This window comes from Balaenoptera acutorostrata, chromosome 5 (assembly GCF_949987535.1).
Source record: "Balaenoptera acutorostrata chromosome 5, mBalAcu1.1, whole genome shotgun sequence".
NCBI lineage: Eukaryota > Metazoa > Chordata > Mammalia > Artiodactyla > Balaenopteridae > Balaenoptera > Balaenoptera acutorostrata.
This window is the reverse complement of record NC_080068.1, coordinates 124,795,392-124,817,735: the sequence shown is the minus strand read 5'-3', so window position 1 is coordinate 124,817,735 and position 22,344 is coordinate 124,795,392. Positions and strand designations below refer to the sequence as shown.

The 22,344-nt window shown below is 34.9% G+C and overlaps 1 protein-coding gene across 8 annotated transcripts in view; it reads right to left on the bottom strand.

The window, feature by feature from the left end:
* The window catches only part of BLTP1 (bridge-like lipid transfer protein family member 1), a 202,650-nt gene that overhangs the window by 108,117 nt on the left and 72,189 nt on the right, over window positions 1-22,344 (bottom strand). For 7 of the 8 annotated variants that reach the window (XM_057546655.1, XM_057546660.1, XM_057546659.1 and 4 more), the window contains 7 exons: window positions 20,980-21,207; window positions 20,066-20,203; window positions 13,864-14,043; window positions 11,181-11,309; window positions 9,051-9,170; window positions 8,067-8,347; window positions 2,948-3,198 (listed from right to left, as the gene is read on the bottom strand). In XM_057546655.1, coding sequence (XP_057402638.1) covers window positions 2,948-3,198; window positions 8,067-8,347; window positions 9,051-9,170; window positions 11,181-11,309; window positions 13,864-14,043; window positions 20,066-20,203; window positions 20,980-21,207 — 1,327 coding nt within the window. The remainder of the gene's footprint in view (window positions 1-2,947; window positions 3,199-8,066; window positions 8,348-9,050; window positions 9,171-11,180; window positions 11,310-13,863; window positions 14,044-20,065; window positions 20,204-20,979; window positions 21,208-22,344) is intronic. The other variant, XM_057546657.1, reaches the window with a different exon arrangement.

The following is a 22,344-nucleotide window of genomic DNA, read 5'->3' as shown; positions in this document are numbered from 1 at the left end:
AAACAAAAAAGTGAGTTAAATAAACATAATTTCAAAACCAATCTATGAAAAATATGATAACTTAATCCAATTCCCTGTTTTTAAGTATATAATCATTTTTAAAAAGCACAAGTAACTAATTTCACATAGCAATATGCTAAACACTACAGAAAGATAACCACATAAGTATGAATCCAGAGTCCATACACAGTGAATTTTTTCTTTTTTTTAAGCTATTTATATGAAAATTTTCCAACTTAGAAAACTTTCAAGAGTGGTAACCAAGCCATCAAAGATATTTTACTCGAAATTACCTATCTTAAACACTTTGCCCCCATTTGCTCTATTTTTAAAAATAGACATAATATTTTTGGAACCATCTGAGAGTAATTTGCAGATGTAGTAGGCTTTTACCCTAAATACTTAAAGGTTTATTTCCTAAGAATAATACAAAAACACAGTATAATTATCAACTTGGTATATTTGGTGTTTATACCATACTGTTATCTAGTCTACCACGTGCTTTCCAATTTTCTCAAATGACCCAATAATGTCCTTTAAAGCACTTCTGCCCTCTCCAGTATAGGATCCAATCTAGATCTGTATATTATTACATTCAGTTGTCATGTTTTCTTTAATCTGGAACATTTTCTCAGCCTTTTATAAGAGCCCTGTGATGTGTTATGTAAATTGGGGGTGGAGAGGGATAAAAGGAGAATTCTATAGCTGCTTAGATCCAAAAAATAACTACTGCCCTACTTCCCCTCTCCTCCAGCCATCCTTGTGCTACTCAAGAAAGAAGAACATACTAGTAGGAGAAAACATCTCTCCAAGCAGAAGGCACTTCTAGATGGAACTTAAGCAGTAAGAAGACTTAAGAACTTACAGTATAAGTAATATTATTTGCTTCTACCACCACAAATGTAAAAATCCAACAAAAGTCAAAAGAAAAATGGGTTTGAGTCATTTCTAAGTGATAGGAAACTAGTGTTCACTGACCTTCCAAGGAAATTCTTTAGTTCCATTGATATGCCCTCCTTGATTCTATCCTGACACTGTACATCTATATGTGGCTCCCGGAAAACGCAGATACTTACACAGGGACTAATTCCCATCTTCCCTGCACAAGAAACTTATGGCAATTTACCAATTACAGCTCATTCCTGAGAAAATCACTAGGACACAGACACTCCCTATTACACATTATAAGAACTAAAATGAGGTTTCTTTTGTTTACTGTTAGAGAAATTGCTATTTTCTCCCTTTTATACCATGTGTAAATTCCCTGTAGATTTTCTTCCTTGAGCTTGCGATAGTTAAATTTTGAACTGCAGATTAGAAAATCAAACAACGTCTTTATAAATAGTGCCAGCTCTAGTAGGGTGGAAAGAACTAAAGTGGTTTCGATGACTGTAATTCTAGTTTATGCCCAGCCACATACATGACTTTTTGACTTCATGCAACTCAGCCTCAGTGATGACCTCAGTTACTTCACCATATACAGGGAAAATAAAAAACTCCCATGGTAGTTTGTGGATGAAATAAGAAATGCCTGTGAACACCTTTAAAAACAAACATTATTCAAAAGTAAGAAAGTAATATGATAAGAAGACAGCTAAGTAAATTTTATTCCGTATCTTTCTTTTTTTTTTTTTATTTTATTTATGGCTGTGTTGGGTCTTCGTTTCTGTGCGAGGGCTTTCTCTAGTTGTGGCAAGCAGGGGCCACTCTTCATCGCGGTGCGCAGGCCTCTCACTATTGTGGCCTCTCTTGTTGTGGAGCACAGGTTCCAGATGCGCAGGCTCAGTAATTGTGGCTCACGGGCCCAGCCGCTCTGCGGCATGTGGGATCTTCCCAGACCAGGGCTCGAACCCGTGTCCTCTGCATTGGCAGGCGGATTCTCAACCACTGCGCCACCAGGGAAGCCCCCCGTATCTTTCTTGACCTTTAAATGTCAAGAAGTTTTGGTGTTTGCTGATTTTATAAGATAATCTGCTCTTATTCTAGTAAAACTGCTGAAGTCAAGTAATCTTAAAATAACATGTACAAATTTATTAATATTCAGTGAAATATCATTTAAACAAGAATTTGGCATATGTAGTAGTCTAGCTCTTTCCTCTAAGAGTTCCTTACACATGAAAATCAATCCAATAAATTCTTAAAGTTAAAACTACTTCTTTTCTACCTTTGTCTACTGACAAAAGGCAGAGCTAAGTTAATGTTTCTGAATGGATCAAGGGAAAACAGCTAAATACTGGTGAGATATCAAGACTTTTCTACATTTCATTTCTTGACAGCATGGCAACTTAAGCAGTAAGTATTGCACTTAATGGTAGGAATACACAACTAAGAAACACAAAGGAAAATGCATTTCTTAAGTCTTTGGAGAAAAGATGCTAGATAAATACAAATCCAGTATGCCTAAAGCCACCATTCACTGTTCATATCAAACTCATGTATTTGCAAAGTTATCCTACAGGCTCTAAGACCAAATTTCTCTTCTTGACATGTACAGTTTTAGTAAGAAGAATATGTTGCAAAAGTAGTGAATAAAATGAGGGCAAATAGTATAAATATTTCTATTGATAAGTTTTTCCTATAAAAGTAAGCTGGTAAAACAATCGTTTCCTCAAAGCATAGCTATTCCTAAGTATATTTCTGGAATCTGGATTCTAGGGAAATAATGATATATAAGGAAATATTTAGAATAAGTTGGGCTAGGAAAAATCACCCATGTTAACAGCAGCAGATCTGAATAGTAGATCTACTTTTGCCTTGTGCAACTCTGAAAAACTCACTAGTCTTATCTGGCTAGAGTTAAATCACCTGCAAAACAAAGACAGATTATACTAAACCCTACGTGTAAGACTGCTCAAAAAACTGAGTTAAACAAAGTAACACTGAACTTCTCTCAGAATGGCAAAGGGATGAAGATAATAAAAGATTAACACAAGTGACAACACATTACCATCTACAATTTTGGGAACTTCTTTAGTAATGATCCATTCTCCAGGCTGTAGCAGAGACTGTCCATAATACATATCAGACTCTGCACTCGTGCTTGAAAATGCAGAGCTACTGGAAGGTGTCAACTCTTCAAGTCTGAAGAAATCTAGGCCAGTTACTGTGCCGCCGAAGAATCTGCAGCCACCAAGACAACCACACTTGTTCCTACACCTCTTATTCTTCAGGGTATCATCTGGCCACAAAAACCACAACCTAAACAAAACCCAAAATGAAACAAACAAAAGAACAACAAAAAATCATTAAGAAATCAGAAACTTTTGAGCTGATAATCAATTAAATATAACTGTTAATACTTTTTAAAGAAGTTTGTTTATACAATGGACTTTTTAATTATTTTGCCTTTCTTAAAAAAAAAAAAAAGTCTCACCATGGTGAGATGAAAATAGGTAGGAACAATAATGAGAAATAGAGCATATGTTAAAAAAAAAAAACAAAAACCAAAGAGCTAAAAAAGCAGCATATATATAAAAATTAGACATTTAAATCCAGTTTAAAGACAGCAGTAAACATTCTCAAAAGAACTAAAAATTTAAACATTAATCTAAAAAATAGACAAGGGACTTCCCTGGTGGTTAGTGGTTAAGAATCCGCCTGCCAATGCAGGGGACACGGGTTCGAGCCCTGGTCTGGGACGATCCCACATGCTGCGGAGTAACTAAGCCCTTGCGCCACAATTACTGAGCCCGTGTGCCGCAACTACTGAAGCCCATGCACCTAGAGCCCGTGATCCGCAACAACAGAAGCCACTGCAATGAGAAGCCCGCGCATCACAGCGAAGAGTAGCCCCGCTCACCACAACTAGAGAAAAGCCCACACGCAGCAACGAAGACCCAACGCAGCCAAAAATAAATAAAATTTTAAAAAATGAATAAAAATTTTAAAAATAGACAAAACTATTAGTATAGATTACGCTTAATAGATTATTACCTTTAGCATTTCAGAGCCTATTTCACTGATAAATTTAGTACACCAAAATGTTATAAATACAGGGCAAGTAAAAAATTATTTCTCAATAAAATCAAAATAATGCACCATTCTATATTTTAGGGAAAAAAATTATAATGATTTTGTAATAAGGACTCTGAATAAAGTATTGAGAATTAAGACAATAAGATGTCTGTAAAATTCTGTAAAATGTCTGTAAAATTCTTCAAGCTCTGTGAGTGACCCCCACAGAAAACTGTCAGCATTTATTAACTCCCCTTTCTTAAAAAATATTATATAAGTCTGGGAAATATATCTTTATTCCTTTTTTTTTTTTTACTTTAAATAATAAAACCTCATATTAACAGTCCATTTTTCTAAGCATTTCCACATGCATTGTCTCACTGGATCCTCAGGGTTCTCATAGGAAGACAGAATAGGTATTGCATTTTCACTTTACATTCATTCATTTATATTTCCTGAACATATCTACTGTGTGCCTTGTATTGTGCTAGGCAAAACTGACATAGCCTTATCCGTATGAAGTTTACAGTACAGAGGCAAAGACAGGCCACAAATAAGAATATCTAATCATAAATTACAGTAAATGCTCTGAGGAAAAGAACAGGGTGTTGTGACAAAGAAAATGCACGTAACCTTTCAAAAAATAATATTTGAGATGTGAAAAATAAGATGGAATAAATATATCAAGTTAGAAGTGAAGAAATTAATATATCAAATTAGAAGAAGAACATCCATCTAGAGAAGACAGAAGGAAAAATATGTATAACATATGTAAAGCACCTGATGCAAAATCTGGAATACAGAAGTTGCACAACAAATGTAAGCTCCCCTTCTCTGTCTTTATATAAACCAATGTGCTAGTTCTCAAACTTCAGCTTGCATTAGAATCACCGGGAGGGCTTATTAAAATATGGAGAGCGAGGCTCCACCTCCAGAGTTACTGGCTGAGGTCTGGGAAGGCCTGATTACTAACAAGTTCCAAGGAGGCGCTGGTGCTGGTGGTTTAGGAACTATACTTTTCAGAAATACTAATCCAATGAAACTAATGGTCTGGGAGTCCAGTAACTTTTCCAGTTTTATCAGAAATGAATACACCTACTCCCCAAAGCTCCTGGGAGTCAAATATGCACTAAGGCAGCCAAAGCAGAAGATCAATGAGCTACCACGTAGGGAGAAGCAATTCACCACGGGCCCTAAAGAGCCCTACCTGTTCTTGCTGGATGCACCAAGAATGCAAGGCTCTGACCAGGCCATTTCTCAGGATTGTGCTGATAGTAATCAACCTTAAGGGATGAGGTAATGTCTCACCCTGGAAAAGAGCAGGCTTGCTTCCACTTATTATAAAAGTAGAATTTTTATTCTTAGGTAGAATCCCTAAGCTCAGTGTTCCTCTTCTGTAATGCATCCCACTATGTGCAAACATCCATCATGGGTCTTTTCTGACACCCCCATGGGACTCAGGGATAGGGGTACAAGGTTTAGCAAATAAAAATACAAATAAAAATAAGTTCGTCCTATGCAATATGTGGGGTGTACTTATACTAAAAAGTTATTTGTTGTTTATCTGAAACAATTTTAACTGTGCATCCTGTATTTTATCTGGCAATCCTATTTGGAGGGCACAGGGAACCAATGCAAACACATTTGACTCTGGCTAGTGCTTTTGCTGTGAGTAATCAAGTCTTCCGTCTCTCACCAGGTTTCTTACATCTTCTGCCAGCACTCAGGAAACTGTGGCAGGATAACTTGTCAGCTTGTAAGTAGGATAAAATCTCAAACCCTTCACAGTTCTTAACAAACCAGAGCACTGAAACTAACCTAAATGAGGCCTTAAATCCCTTGGAGCCACCTCCTCAGCTTCACTGACGACTGGTACTACCATCTGACCTACCAGAACAGGCACTGCGTTCACACTAACTGGCTTCCTGAGCAATAATTAACAAAGAAACCGAAGTTTCTTTACACAATATTCTCCACACATGAGTTTTCGTACTTAGATTTACAAGATATCAGCATCTTAAATAAACCTAAAAGATTAATGTAATCTCAATAAAAACCTCAAAGGGATTTCTTTTAACTAGACAAATAGTTCTTTGGGAAAAGTTAATAGATGAAAATATTTAAACATTTTGTGAAATGAATATGTGTTAGGTATTAATTTTTCCTCTATATTTGAATAGATATTTGCAGAAAAATCTATTTACATCCTTGGCTGTATTAATGCACACACACCATTAAAAACCCAGATGGTTTAGAGTTTTTCCTCTATATCTGAATAGATATTTGCAGAAAAATCTATTTACATCCTTGACTGTATTAATACACACACACCATAAAAAATCCAGATGGTGTCTATTAATGCACATACACCATAAAAAAATCAAGATGGTTAGGAATAGAAAAAAATAAGAAAGTACAGGGGTCACGCGATTACTAGCAAAAAGAGTGTTCTCAAATTAGTACAAGAAATTACAAAAGGGAAAGGTTAACATATTTGAATAATACATAAGAATTATTTGAATACATAAGAATTAAAATCTGTTTACATAAGAATAAAAAAATAAAAGAAACAAACTGCAAAATATTAGCACCAGGGATCAAAAAAGGGCGGTAATCTATAAAGAGCTCTTAAAAATTGGTAAGAAATATACCAAGATCCCAATAAATAAATGTATGTAGATTACTAGCAGGCAATTCACAAATGAGGAAATAAAAATAGCCAATAAATGTCTGAAAAAAGTATTAATCTCAAAATAAAGAAATGCAAAATAAAGCAAAGAGATACCACCTTTCGGTTATTATAAAACACTCAAAGGGTAGCAAAGGTGCAGTAAGACAGAGACTTTCCTAAAAAGCCACTGGGAATATAAAATGAAATAATCTTTCTAGGAAGTAGTTCGGGAATGCATATAAAAAGCTCAGTTTTTAACACAGTCAGTCATACAACCTTCTAAGGAAACTATTTAAAGGAAATACCCAGAAATCGTGGGAAAAGCTTTGATGTATAATGAGAAATTTAGAAACAATCTATGTATTTAATGTAAGGGCAATGGCTAAGTAAAGCACAGTATACCTTTTTGATGGATGCATTATCATTTGTTTAAAAGGAAATTTATCAGTCCACAGCTTACAGACGCCAGCCTCCTGACCGAGCAAAAACAAGCTGCCCAAGGGCTGCAGCCAACGAAGAACCACCACAGCCTCCCCAGTCTCCTCCCTTCTCTCCTCTGTTCTCTCCTCTCCTCTGTTCTCCAGACTTGCCTATGGTTTGCCACAGTTTGCTTGTTTTGAATTGCAATTCTTTGCTATTCCCAAAAAAACTCATTTTGCTGGTAAAAACAAACCAAAAAACGGGCTCTTTTGTTTTTTTTAAGGGCAACATTACATACATGCAGAATTTTTAAATGTAAATACAGGATGATTTCAAGTATAAGAAAAATACACTAAAAATACTGGAAAGAAATGTAACAAATTCAGTGTAGTAGGGCTATAATTATTTTCCTTTATTTCTTAATAGTTTTCTCTATTTTTAAAATAAGCTTTATAAACTTTAGAAGGGAAGAGATGGGGATGGAAAAAGTCATACTATCATTTTAAACACATGTAATTCAGTAAGAAGCTTTGGCAACTTTTTAAAAAGCAGATATAATCATTTCTTAAGGTTTAGGTACTCTGAGTCAACCCTGCAGTTGTGAAGGCCTACAAAAGAAGTTTTGTAGAATAAATGGTGATTAGTAATGGTGTTTTCTAGGAATGACATATTGGAAGTGGAGGGCTGTGGTGAGAGACAAGGGGGTGTAGTGCTTTACAAAAGGTTATTTGGGGGCCAGTAATTTATATTTGTTTCACTGTTGACATACACAGCATGGGCTTAGAAACATATCAAAAAATAATGTTTTTTTCCAGCAACCACACCATCATCAGATGATGTATACAATGTGATTACTTAAATATAAGATCTTTATTTATTCATTGAGGTATACCCAGCACAATCACATTCAGTCTTTATTTTACACATTCTTATTCCATTCTTAACAGTAGAATTTCCTCTATAATTATCTAGTAATTTTCATCTGAACTTGAGACTATTACCATTCCTAAATTTCACTTACCTCTTAGTTCTGGTATCATGAGTTTCTAAGAAATGTCTTTGCGCCTCATGTTTAGAATGATGATCAGCAGCTAATGCAATATCAACAGTAATAAGTCCTAAGTTGGCTGACCCAGCTTCAAGCCAGTAGGCCCTCCGTAGTACTGCAGGCTGAAGTCCAACTCTGGAATTATTCAGTTGCTCAATGTACTGTCTCACTTGAAAATCCTGAATTGCAGCACTTATTCCTTCCCCAACCGACTGATTGTGGAGATTACAGTTTGCAACCCGAATTGCACCCATCTAAAGTTAAATGAAGAAAATGAAACAAAACTGTAGTTTCTGTATTTTTAAGCAACTTACAGTAAACTATAGAATAAGTAATTATTTCAAATTGCATGAAACATAGAAGAAGAAAAGAAAGGGAAAGGAAAAAAGAGAAAGGGGAAATAGAAAAGATAAATGCAACAGAATAAAAATAAACGTTCAATTTAAAAAAGAGGATAAAAGGAAAAGACCATAATTCCAAAGGAAAATGAGAGATGGAGGAAAGAAAAGTTAGAAGAGTAGTAAGTAATGAAATCACAGAATCCTAACAAGCCTCGATTTTAAACAGTAACCAGTAAGCAGCAGTGGCAAGCAAATGTTTCCAGAAGCCAGACAGGAAATATAAATGAATAAAACCTAAAGGAATTCAAAATTACATCTTTTAAAAACATTACCAATTTATGTTCCTGCCGTATAAGCACACTACCAGTTTATATCCCTGCCATAAAGCAAGGTTATAATAATTCAGTTAGAGTAAAAAAGTAGTGAAAGTGTGCCTTTACAAATACAAGACTGGAAGAGAACACAGATGGTATAAAATAGAAAGCTATCTCCTAGAATTCTGTACTATTCTGCGAGATGGCAAACTATAAATGTGTGTTTTATTTCAAGAAATGGAGGTTTGGTTTGGCAAAAAGGAAAAAGAATTACACTGGCCAAGAAATAGACAAACATGTACCTTTATATTTGTAGCACAGCCATGCTCCACAATATAAATGTCAGCTCCATCTACTGCTAAACGAGTCATAGTATACTTCAAATCATCTGAAGTTGGACAAGGCCCAGGAATACAACTCAACTAAAGTGAAATGGATTGAACATTTAATTCTTTACCATCAATTCATTATGTTGATACATAAATCTGCTTATTTAAATAAACACAAGTCTTGTTACATGTGTATTTTAAAATATCAATTAAATTTCACTTTTTTATAATGATAAATTATATATTTATCATTAGATATATTTATAATGATAAATAAAATAATCAGCAATTAAAGTCTTGCCAATTAGAAAATTAATCATAAGCAACCATGTGTCACTTTCATTCAAAAGTGGCATGTGGCAATACTATACTGACAGAATACATATAAAACTTGTTATTGACACTCAAAAAGAACAGCCAAAGAAAACTGATAAACAATGTCACAGGTTTATAAGAACTGTATAGGAGTTTAAAGTTGTAAGATTTTCTTAAGCGTATTTCATATTCCATTCACATGCACATTTTTACACACATCCACAAATATATGAACTGTAAATGTTATGATGATATCTAGGAAAAGCCACACAGATTTATTTTTGTTTTACTCCTAAAACATAGATTTGGTCATGATCAGGTTGGAAGATAACATACATATCCCCAACTTCACTGAACTTCTTTGGGAAATGGCAGCCCTGAATAAATTACCAGCCCAACAGCATGTACTCTGCTCATCAGTGGCAGAGCCAGGACTAGAAGGCAGGTGTCTTGCATGATAGTCGGTGCTCTATACTAATATATTTCCTCCACACGAAATAGACCTTAAAAAAAATCTGATCTAAAGTGACAGAAAGAATATCAGTGGATGCATGGAATAGTGTCTGACTACAAAGGGTCACAAAGGAATTTCCTAAGGTGATAGAAATGTTCTAGATCTTCACTGGTGGTAAGGGTTACACCAGTATATATAACTTTTCTCAAAACTCAAACTTGAAAAGGGTGAATTTATTGTATGTAAATTATGCCTCAGTGAAGTTGATTTTTTAAAAATTACAATACAACTTAAAAGCTTTGAGTATTAGTAGGAAAAAAAAAAAAGAGGAAGGAGATACCTACACGTATGTACAAATTATTGGTAAGAAACTAATGACTAAGGAACCAATTCCCTGGAGCCTGGCATTGTGTTTATAACAAGAAAATAAATAATTTTATCACCAATTACAGCTGTTTCCTTTATTGATGGTAAATTAGCACAGGTTACAGATTTTCTTGGACATAAAATTAAAAGCAGAATGAATTACTTCCAATTCACAGTAATATGATAGTAAACATAGTTTGTATAACAAAAGAAAAAAGAAAGGAAAGACACATAGAGAAGAAACTAGAAAGAAAAACTAAACTGTTAGCAATGGCTATCTCTATGTTGTAGAATTAGGGTAAGTTATTTTTCTTTTTTGAAATGGCAATGTTTTCCAGGTTTTCTCAAAAGAGTATACTTTAAAAATGTTCCCCACCCTAAATGCATAAGGAACAGTGTTTACTACAAAATAACACTCTGCATCTCTCTGCCCCTGTACATGATTTCAGGCATTATTATCTACTTTTTACACCCCTCTTGAAGGTACTGTAATGACCCTTAGTCGCGGTAGTGCAATGCGGTAGAAAGAGTGTAAGGTCTGGAGTCAGGAAACTTGGCAAATGCCCAACATTGCTAATCATGTTAAAGGAGAACATGTATGTTCCAGAAGGGTCTGCAAACAATGCCATGTAAGGAATTTAACCTTCTTCCTCCAACTTCTAACTCTTCTACATAAATACACAGCCATATCCCAAAGAGTCAGTATAATAATGCAGTAAGAGATAAGACATAATTTTATAATATCTCCATTTATTTGTGAATGTATGTTTTAATAATTACCTCAGATTTTAGATATTTACAACTAAATAACAAGTGGCTATAAATTTTCAAAATAATTTTAGTAATTGAAAAAACTGAACTTTGGTGTTTACTTGATGCTGTGTGTAGTTGATTTAAAGCTGATATCTCTTTCATTTTGAAAAAAGCCATAAATGTTTATAATACTGCTAACATATCTGTTAACATACCTTGGATTCACAGAACCGACGATCAATTCCATGCTGACATACTATTACTGATTTTGGTCTTTCCAGTTCATACTCCCGACAAACAACATGAAAAACAAACGTCTGTCCCCACTCCAAGAGACAAGCCAGCTGCAAATAAGCCATGACAGGTTGACAACACTGATAGCATTCTAAACAATTGTTCAGAGTTTAAAAGCTTATCAAGAATATTAATACAGCTTGAAAGAATCCAAACAGTGCCTTATACCTGCTACAAAATCTACTTGTTAGCCAATATCATTTTTCTACCTTGACATCATTTATAAGCTTGTGTTACTTTTCATTTGTGAATGACAAAATGCATTGCCAAAATGAAAACTCATTTCAACTGAAAAATTCAACTTCAGCAACCTCTAAAGCAAGTGATTTTTTTCAAGGTTATATCTTTCTTCTTATATGACTAATCGGAATCCTCTGCACCGAAAAGCACCTAAAATTCTCTACGTATAATAAACCAAGCTTTGAAGTGAAATTTATACCTATTAAGCTACAATTTTAGAAAAATCAGGTATTCTGAAGATTGAAAAACTTTTATGAATAGAAGTTTAAGTAAGTATATATCAATTTTTCATCAAATCTTGAGTTTAAAAAAAAAAAACCTTAATTTTATCATTGGTTAGTTTACAATAAACACTGAGACAGGGGTACACATGGTATTATCCGCCCCCCAGAAAAAGTACATATCTTGAACTCTCAGAAAACATGAATTTCACTTTTAAAACATACAAAGAATGGAATAAACACTAAAAGCACCTATGGATTCATGAACCTTGCAGGAAACAGTGATGCCATGATTCTAGTGCAGAAAAAAGAGAAAGGTTTCATCTTCTAATAAGGGCAACTTATATGAGAGTCTAGCAATCGTTAGATTAAAGGAATTGTGTCCAGTCTTGGAGGGTCAGCACAGCTTCACTGCATGCTTGCTGGGAACAAACTGTTTTGTTATATGCTTCAGTTTTTACTTGTATATTTAGAGACAGAAAATGGCAGATAAGAAGAAGAGAGTTATGAGGCTACTGAGCAATGAATATTTGTTTTCACCCATTATTATATATTTCTTTCCATTCATTTTTATATAAAATATCCCTTTTCAATTCCATTCATTTTCCTACTATTTCTAGAATCTTAATTTTTGCTGCCCTCCAACAATTTCCTTCAGATACACAAGGTATCTAGTCTTTATTCACCTGCTTGTTGCCACTACCTACCTCTAAATTACACGTATTTCACACTCATTCTGCAACTCTTTATTAAAAACTGAGTATGTACCTTTCTACCACATTCCAATCTTTTGAAACACCAATTATGAAACGCACATTATAAATACAGGCATACCTCAGAGATACTGTGGGTTTGGTTCCAGAACACCGCAATAAATTTGCAATATAGTGACTATCACAATAAAGCAAGTCACAAATACTTGGTTTCCCAGTGCATGTAGAAGTTATATTTACAAGTAACTAGTAGTCTATCAAGTGCACAATAACATTATGTGTAAAAAAACAACATACATACCTTAATTAAAAGATACTTTATTGCTAAAAAATGCTAACCTGAGCCTTCAATGATTCATAATCTTTTTGCAATAGTAACTAACATCAAAGATCACTAATCACAGATTACCATAACAAATGTAATAATAATGAAAAAGTTTGAAATATTGCAATAATTACCAAAATGTGACACAGACACATAAATTGAGCAAATACTGTCAGAAAAATGGTGCTGATAGACCTGCTTGATGCAGCATTGCCGCAAACCTTCAATTTGTTAAAAAAAAAAAAAAAAAAAGCAAAATCTGTGAAGCACAGTAAAATGAGGTATGCCTGTATATGGCTCAACAGGTGAAATACTACAGTAACACAGACATTTGACTAAATTTCAATGGTCCATTTCTAGAACTAAATACAGTCAGCCCTCTGTAACCTTAGGCTTCACATCTGCAGTTAGTTGAGTCCACGGTTGGTTGAACCTATGGATGCAGAACCTGTGAATAGGGAGGGCTGACTATAACCCTTTAGGCATCTGAGACCCCTGAAGACTAAGTGGGACAGTGAGGGGGAAGGAGAATTTATCCAAAAGGATCACAACTAGCACTCTAGACCAGATTTTCTTACCAATAAATTCATTTTTATTTTTCTAAACCAGTATCCATATCACTAAGTGGAGGTTCAAACGATTTTATCTTGTTTTGGGACATCACAAGTAAAGAATCATGCCACCTTAATAGTATAAATGCTGTTTTCAAATCCTACTTAAGAAATATACAAGAAGGTAAAGTTCTTAGACAATTATTCTGTGTACTGGGAAAACAAGATTGTTCCAACAGTGGAGAGACAAGTATTGTAATTTTAATAATATATAATTTGACTTCCAGAAATTTCTCATCCTGAGTTTTTCTCAAAGAAAGTCTTGAATTCTTGAAAGTATTACACAGAACTATAAAACATCACACCCGTCCATTTGAGGTGGCCCAGAAAAGTGAAACTTGTCTCTGACTCATATACTACTAAGAAAATTCTGAATGGCAAGTGGAAATAAAATGAACATTCAAATGGGCATATAACCTATTCGTGGGGAGGTGGGTGAGTAAAGGAAAAAAAAAAAAAGTCAGGAGATAGCACTCTGAGAACTGAGAACATACCTGTGGTGCTGTGACCTTAGCTGTAAGGCTTCCAGCCTGCACATCAATTAGCCATGCGTATTCTAAGGAATCACTTCCCAAAGTAAGACCTTCTGCTGAGAACATAGCATGTGCTCTCAGCTGGAGACCTGACAAACTGATGTGACCTTCCCTGAGCACTTCATCCACAGGGGGTCGCTGCTGAAAACAATAATAAGACTGTAAGAAGCATAAGAAAAGTCAGCATTATAATTGCTAGTTGCTTTTTCTCCCAGAGACAAAAGGTAAAAACATGCTATTTGGAAAATATGACTTTGGGATCCACAAGCTCCTAACACAACCTTGTACCCATAAAAGTAGTCTGTGTTAAGCTTCTTTAGTGACATTATCCATAAGAGCCCAACGGCAAAGCGAGACAGCAAAGTCCTAAAAAAAAATGCCCATCTCTGATTGGTACCTGCCTCAATGAATAAAAAGAAGCAAGTATTCTGACTGAGAGGGAATGTAAGAGGCCAATCTTTTGTGACAAGGCAGGAATCATGAGATTGAAGTATTAAAAAGAAGAAAATAACATGGAAGAACAATGACCATTAAGACCATAAAACAAGGAAGTAGCAAAGAAAGCCCTCTTCCATAAAGATTTTGAGAATTATGTAAATATTAAAAGGATAGATTCATCTTACAAGAATAATTATATATTCACAACTAAAAAGCAGCAACATTTCAATGAGAAAATTTCTAAGACTTACTCAGAAAGCTAAAGGATATGTCCTAAAATAGGGTATTCCGTGCAACACTGGTTTCACAGATGGTTATTAGAAACACAGAATCAAGTAAGTTTGGTAATGCCCTACACATCAGTCACCAATTTCTATAGAATCTGCCTCCCAGTCTCTCACAAATGCACTTAGTTTCTTCCAGCTTCACTGCTATCATCCTGGTCCAAATAATACAACCTCTTGCCAGGATCTCCCAAGCCTTACCTTTTACATATCTCTGGTCCACACTCTACAAAACCACCACAGAGATCTTTTAAAATCAAGTTTTATCATGTTCTTATCTTAAGACTATTACATGCTACCAAAGTACCTCATTCCTCTCCTTGCAGCACTTTTTACACTTGAAATTATTTATCTTAATTTTACCATGACAGTCTTTTTAGTGTGTGTGTGTGCAGGCCATCTTACAGGGTTAATGTTCCTTGTTTCAACACAAATTTTGGGAACTGCATTCATAAAAAAGTGTTTTTAAGAATAGAGCTAAATCTAATTCATAAAGAATTCTTAAAAGGTCACTTCAAATTGTGACTATAACAGTAGATCTAGAAACTCTTCTGACACATTTTTAAATTTTATTTTCGTCTAAGCTGTGTGACAGTATATAAAATCACCTAACTTCTCCAGGCCTCAGTTCCCTTCTGTTTTATCTGAGGCAGCTGGAGAAGATGGTCAATAAAGATCACTTCTGGCACTGAGATTCAATAATTCTCAGTATAAAGTTTTTGATAGCTTTTTTTGAGCTCAAAAATACATGTGGATCTTGGCTTGGAAGAATCAATATTGTTAAAATGTCCACACTACCCAAAGCAATCTACAGGCTCAATGCAATCCTTAACAAAATTCCAATGGCATCTTTCAAAGAAATAGAAGAAATAATCTTAGAATTCATATAGAACCACAAAAAAACCCAAATACCCAAAGTAATCTTGAAAAAGACAAAATAAGCTGGAGGTATCATGCTCCCTTATCTCAAACTCTATCACATAGCTGTAATAATCAAAACAGTATGGTATTAGCATAAAAACAGACACATAAGTCAATGGAACAGAATAGAGAGCCCAGAAATAAACACACATATATATGGTCAATTAATTTACAGCAAAGGATACAAGAATATACAATGAGGAAAGGAGAGTCTCTTCAATAAATAGTGCTGGGAAAACTGGGTACCACATATTATAGAATGAAACTCGATCACTATCTTATACCATATACAAAAATCAACTCAAAATGAATTAGAGACTTGAATGTAAGACCTGAAACCATAAAACTCCTAGAAGAAGATATCGGCAGTAGACTCTCTGACATGGGCTTGGTGATTATTTTTTGAATCTAACACCAAAGGCAAAGCAACAAAAGCAAAAATAAACAAGTGGGACTACATCAAACTAAAAAGCTTCTTTGTAGCAAAGGAAACTATCAACAAAATGAAAAGGCGATCTGCAGAAGAAAAGAAAATATTTGCAAATCATAAATCTGATACAGGTCTAATACCCAAAATATATAAAGAATTCCCACAACTCAATAGCAAAAAAACAAACAATCCAATTTAAAAAATAGGCAGACGATCTGAATAGCTATTTCTCCAAAGAGGACATGCAGATGGTCAACAGACACATGAAAAGATGCTCAACATCACTAAGCATCAGAGAAATGCAAATCACAACCACAGTGAGATATCACTTCACAGCTGTCAGAATGGCTCTCATCAAGAAGAACACAAATAACAAATGTTGGCAAGGATATGGAGAAAAGGGAACCCTTGTGCACTGTTGGTGGGAATGTAAATTGGTGCATCCACTATGGAGAATAATGGTGGTTTCTCAAAAATTTAAAAATAGAACTGCCGTATGATTCAGCAATTCCACTTCTGGGTAGTTATCCGGAGGAAATGAAAACACTAATTCAAAGAGATACATGCATCCCTATGTTCACTGCAGTATTATTTACAAAAGCCAAGATATGGAAAAAACCTAAGTGTCTATCAATGGATGAATGGATAAAGAAATTATGGTGAATATATATATATGTACCTACATATATATGTGTGTGTGTATATACACACACACACACACACACACACACACACACACACACACACACACACATACAGTGGAATATCAGTCATAAAGAAATTATGGTGAATATATATATACATATATATGTGTATATATATACACACACACATACAGTGGAATATCAGTCATAAAAAAAGAAGGAAATCTTGCCATTTGCAACAACATAAATGGACCTCGAGGGCAATATGCTAAGTGAAATTAGTAAGATAGAGAAAGACAAATACCGTATGATCCCTCTTACGTGTGGAATCTAAAAAAAAGCTCATAGAATACAGAAAACAGATTGGTGGTTGCCAGAGGTGAGATTAGGGGGTGGGGGAAATGGGTGAAAGGGGTCAAAAGGCAAAAGAAAATAAAGTGCATTTGGCCTTAAAGTTGGGGGGGGAGGGGTTCATGCAGACGAGACAGGGGTTATTGAGGGCATGATGCCTTTATCCGTCACTGCGACCCAGATTGTCTATTTTTATTATTTTTAGCCACATAGGTTATCACAGGGACCATCCAAATGTATTTTCCAAGAATGTTCAGGGCCCACATATGCATCTGCTGTTAGTATATTAGAGTACCATCAGAAAGTCAGCTATTTATGACTTCTGAATGCCACTGTACCTACACAGACACTTAGGTGAGTTTATCTCAGCTATTTCTCAAAGACAATGAAATTCACTCTTCGGAAAATACTAGAAAATGAAGGTTGATTTCTTGGTACTTCAAACCCAACATGCCCAGAAACGCATCATCTTCCCCTATAAACCAGTTCCTCCTCCCGTGTTCTTCATCTCCCACTGGCTCAGTTAATTGCCCAAGGCAAAAACCAGGCATCATCCTGGATTCTATCCTCTCTCTCTCACCACCCACTGCCAAAAAAACAAACATGTGGATCTTGGCTTGTCCTAAAGGTAAAGCCTACCTGGTACACCAATAAAGATTCTATTCTAAATATTATTAGGGCTTGCATCGTTTAGTGGGTTGAATTGTGTCCCCTATGAAGACACGTTCAATTCCTAAGCTCAGGTACCTGTGAATGTGATCTTATTTGGAAATAGGGTCTTGACGAATGTAATCAAGTTAAAATGTGATTACACTGGATTACAGTGGGCCCTAATCCAAGGAACAGTGTCCTTGTAAGGGGAAAACTTAGACACACAGACTCATGGAGAGAATGCCACGTGAAGACAGAGGCAGAGATTTGAGTGATACAACTACAAAACAAGGAATGCCAAGGATTGTTAGCGACCACCAAAAGCTAGGAAACGACAAGGAAGGATCCTCTCCTACGGCCTTGAAAGAGAGCATGGCCCTGCCAAACACACTGATTTCAGACATCTAGGCTCCAAAACTGTGAAAGAATAAGTTTCTGTTGTTCTAAGCCACCCAGTGTGGGGTACTTCGCTTTGGCAGCCCTAGAAACCTAATATACATCAAAAGATGATCAAGTAAAAAGTGTGTGGTTTCATAAGTCAGACACAATAATAGACCCATCACATTAGATCCTTAACCTTGAAGTTCTGCACTAAGACTAATGCTACCAGAAATAAGCAGCTACAGGTGAGTGACCCAGAACTGAGTCTTGAGGGCAGTCACAGTGTGAAGCTTCCCACCATGAAAGAGTATTAGATAGTATACAGACAAAAGAAGAAAGTATTTCTTAGGAATGCTAGCACTACAAAATGTAAGCAAATTAAGTAGATAAGCAAATTCCAAGAGAATATGTATAGACTATGCTTGTCTTCGGGGTGAATTATGAAGTGTTAACCACCCAGGAAACAAAACATCACTAAGACTTCTACTACTGCCTTGATATCTCCACTCCCTGAATTCCTTTTCTTATCACCAAATAAATCACACTTTACACTTCAGTCTCTGTACAAGTTTGCCAGTAATTCTATAATTAGGGTTAATATGAACTTTCATAATAAACTCAATAAAATATTTTTTATATCTACTAAAGTCTTTTGAGAATGCAGTGATTAAAATAGAAGTTGAAGTATCACCAGGTACTCATAAGAAACCAGAGATACTCACCTAAGATTCTCAGAACTCAGCCATAAGAAGATATTTCCCTTTTACCTTTATTAGTCTCCTCAACAGATTGAAAAAAGGAGATGGGCTGCCTCTCCAAACACTTGCCTCCCAAAATAAAAAAACAACCAATTCTAATGACCCACTAATTAGAGAGAGAAGGACAAGAGTTATTTTTAAGGTTTCATGTGACAAGTTAAAATAAAAGTGTTAACACAAGTGAGATCTTTGTGATGACAGAATAGTTCTGTATCTTGATTTTAGTGGCAGTTACACAAATCCACACGTGATAAGATGACACAGATCTATGCACACATATTGTGCCAATGTCAGTCTCCTGGTTTTGATACTATACCATAATTATGTAAAAGATCAACATGGAGGAAACACAGAAACTCTCTGTACTACCTTTGTAACCTCCTATAAATCTATAATTCTTTTGAAATAAAAGTTTTTAAAAAAGAAACACACTCTGTGGCAAAAACTATCATACATTAAGTGTTAAGTTTTAGCTACTACAATAGAAAAATATAGTCAGTTATGGCAAAAGAGTGAAAAGGGGTATGCTCTTTTAAATAAGATGATCAGTTACTACATAGACTCCATAGTGAGTTATCATTCATTGATGATTCGCTGTCAGATTCATCCTCCTGTTTATAATTTTACTTTGCTTTGTACTAAAAACCATCATAGTTCTAAAGCACACAACTTGACTAAAAGTAGGAAAGAGCCTTAAAGTAGCGGTAGATGCCAACAGAAGCCATTGGCATTAAAAAATAATAATAATAATAAAATAATAATCTACCCAGGAATGTAAAATATTCCCATTTGATGAATGTCACCAGTTCACTTCCAAAAGAGCCTCAGGAATATCTTGAAGGAATTAACAAAGTATTTGGTAGGCACATTAGATGAAAAGAATAAATCATTGACCACATAGGTATGCATGTTTTCAAGATTTATGGTACTGGTTAATATTAACACTTAGGTTGCGATTTTCAACACCATCTACCAACATTGTATACAATTAGTTTTTCCCTTCCATAAACATAAGAGAAAGTTAGAAAGTATTTCTTTCCATTTCTAAAAACAACAGATATAAAATATAATTGTTTGGGATCATATAAATAAGGAAATAAGCAGAGAAAAAAAAAGAAAAACTAAGATTCTTGAAACAATTCTCATATATATACACACAATACAAAACTGCTTAGTACAGTTAAACTAAAGGTCCCTAATTTTAAGAGCTATATATTCCATGCTCTGAAGTTAACACATTGTTCTGACCCCAAAAATAGTAATAATAAATCTCTAAGTCTCTACCATAACTCAGTTTCACATTACCTGATAGTTATCACTGACAAACACATTCAGGGGTGACAGGACAAGTTGCAGCATGGTCTCCCTAAATCCTTTTTTCATTTCAAAACATAGTCTTTCCAAAAAAGCTGTAGGACACTCAGGGCCATCAGCAGTTCCATGCTAAAGTCAAGCAAAATACCATAATCAAGATACAGATAAAGACCAAGGAAGTACAGGAAAATAAAAATTACATTTATACAATTAAAAGACTGATATTTTAAAAGGAGAAACAGTGCTTACTGACAAAAAAAAGTATTCTGTACCCAGAAAAAGACATTAGGTTCACTAAGCACCAGAGGTGATTCCTTTCCTGTGCAACCCTAGGAACATGACATGGACCCAGTATGCAGCACAATGCTCTAGGGCCACACCCTCCCTATCTGGCCTGGCTCCAATGGCCATGGGTTCTTTGGACAATATAATCTCATTTCAAGTCAGCCCCAAGAGGCCCAAGGGTCATCCTTTAGAGTAAACCAGGATACTGTGCTGAATCCAACCCTCTGACACGACTGAATCTTGATTTTGTAATAGGTCTAACATCCCAGACTGGTCTGGAGTTAGAGATAAAGGCTAAAAAAATGTGAAGTCCTAGGACATCCATCAGGCTAACTATAAACCTAGCAACTCAACAGCATGGCAAAATGTTCTAAACTTACATAGAACAGCAAAGAAGGAACTAAAGTGAAAGAAGAAAAACAGAATGGAAAATTATCAGTGATCGGGTAATTATACTATGAAGAAAATAATAAACTAGCTTTATAAAGATAAAAGGATAAATTCAGAAGTGTTTTTGAACGTGAATTTTTTATGTAAGTGTGTGCACACACAGACACAGTTTCCTACGCTGAGTGAACTTCATAATAAACTCCAGACTATTTCGACACATAAACACTTACAACAGGAAGACGCCCGTGAACTTTGTGCAAATTAACAAGTACAGTAATATCCCAAGGACGCAAGGTAAGTGGATGAATTGACTTGGCTGAACTTTCATTTTCTTTTTTGTCATTTTCCATCCCAACAGCAGTCCACCCAGAGCTGGATGATGTTGACAGTGATAGAACAGGACTTGAAATAACCTCTTCAAAATCCATATACATGTCATCTTCCCCAAAGTAGTTTTCCTACAAATATTAAGAATAAATTGCCATCAAAAGAGATATGTAACAATAACTTTTCACCTTGGAGCCTGAAATTTGTAAACTAAGCAATTCTTTAACCTGTTTTAAAGCATCAGTCTATTTCCTTAAAATGAAAACAAGATACATATATTTAAGGCACCCACTTAATACTTAACTACATATATTTAAGCAGCCACTTACTTGGTTGCTTAGCAAATAAATATTCCGTAGCAAAAAAAACCCACAAAAAGTTACAGAAGTTTGTAGTAAAGCTTCATGATAACACCACCTCTAATTATAGCAAAAACTTGCAATTTAGGTCCTAAAAGAAACCTATGAAGATTTGAAAGCTTCAGTTGTTTTCAATCTGTGCTTCTCAGAGTTCTGAGGTAATAATACCCAGAGATATCCTTTGAGGGAAGCAGATCAATTCACTAAAAATCAATTTGGCTAAATCCAATTAGCTAAATCTATAATTTATATATTATAGTTGGAATATTTATCAGGAATGTTTTAACAGCTTTAATAAGAATGTCCCATTTTGGTTACTTGTGACAAAAACATTATAAACAGTTACTAAAACTTCCTTTCACACAGTTCATCCTGGTTTCTTAAGTATTCGAATTTCAGAAGCGTTTCAACAATTAATATCTGGTTTCTTTTGCATCAGAATTTAAATTTCTTTTTAATTGAAATTCTTTTTTCTTCCTATTAATTCCAAATTTAAATTTTGCCTATTTGATCTGTCAGTAGTAATCAAAAAGTTGTTAAAATATTCCAATTAACACTGTTAATTACATTTACTCAATATTAAAACCAAGGTAGTATTTTGGTAAATGCTGCGTTTTGGTTATTGACATATTTATTTTCTGGCTAGGATTCTGGATATATGGTCAATTAATATCCTTTCATAGGAAAGGATATTGAAGGGCTTAAGGTCATTCAGTTAATTACTGGTAGGGCAAATATTAAAATCCCAAATATACTGACTTGCAGAACTGGGGCTTTTTCCTCTATTCTCTACTGTTATCTGCCTCTAAATAATACAGGTCCTACTTCGAACCTGCTTGATTTAATTGTGCTTATATAACTCCGAAGCATGGACAAATTCAAACACAAATAGAAAGGTAAATAAATATT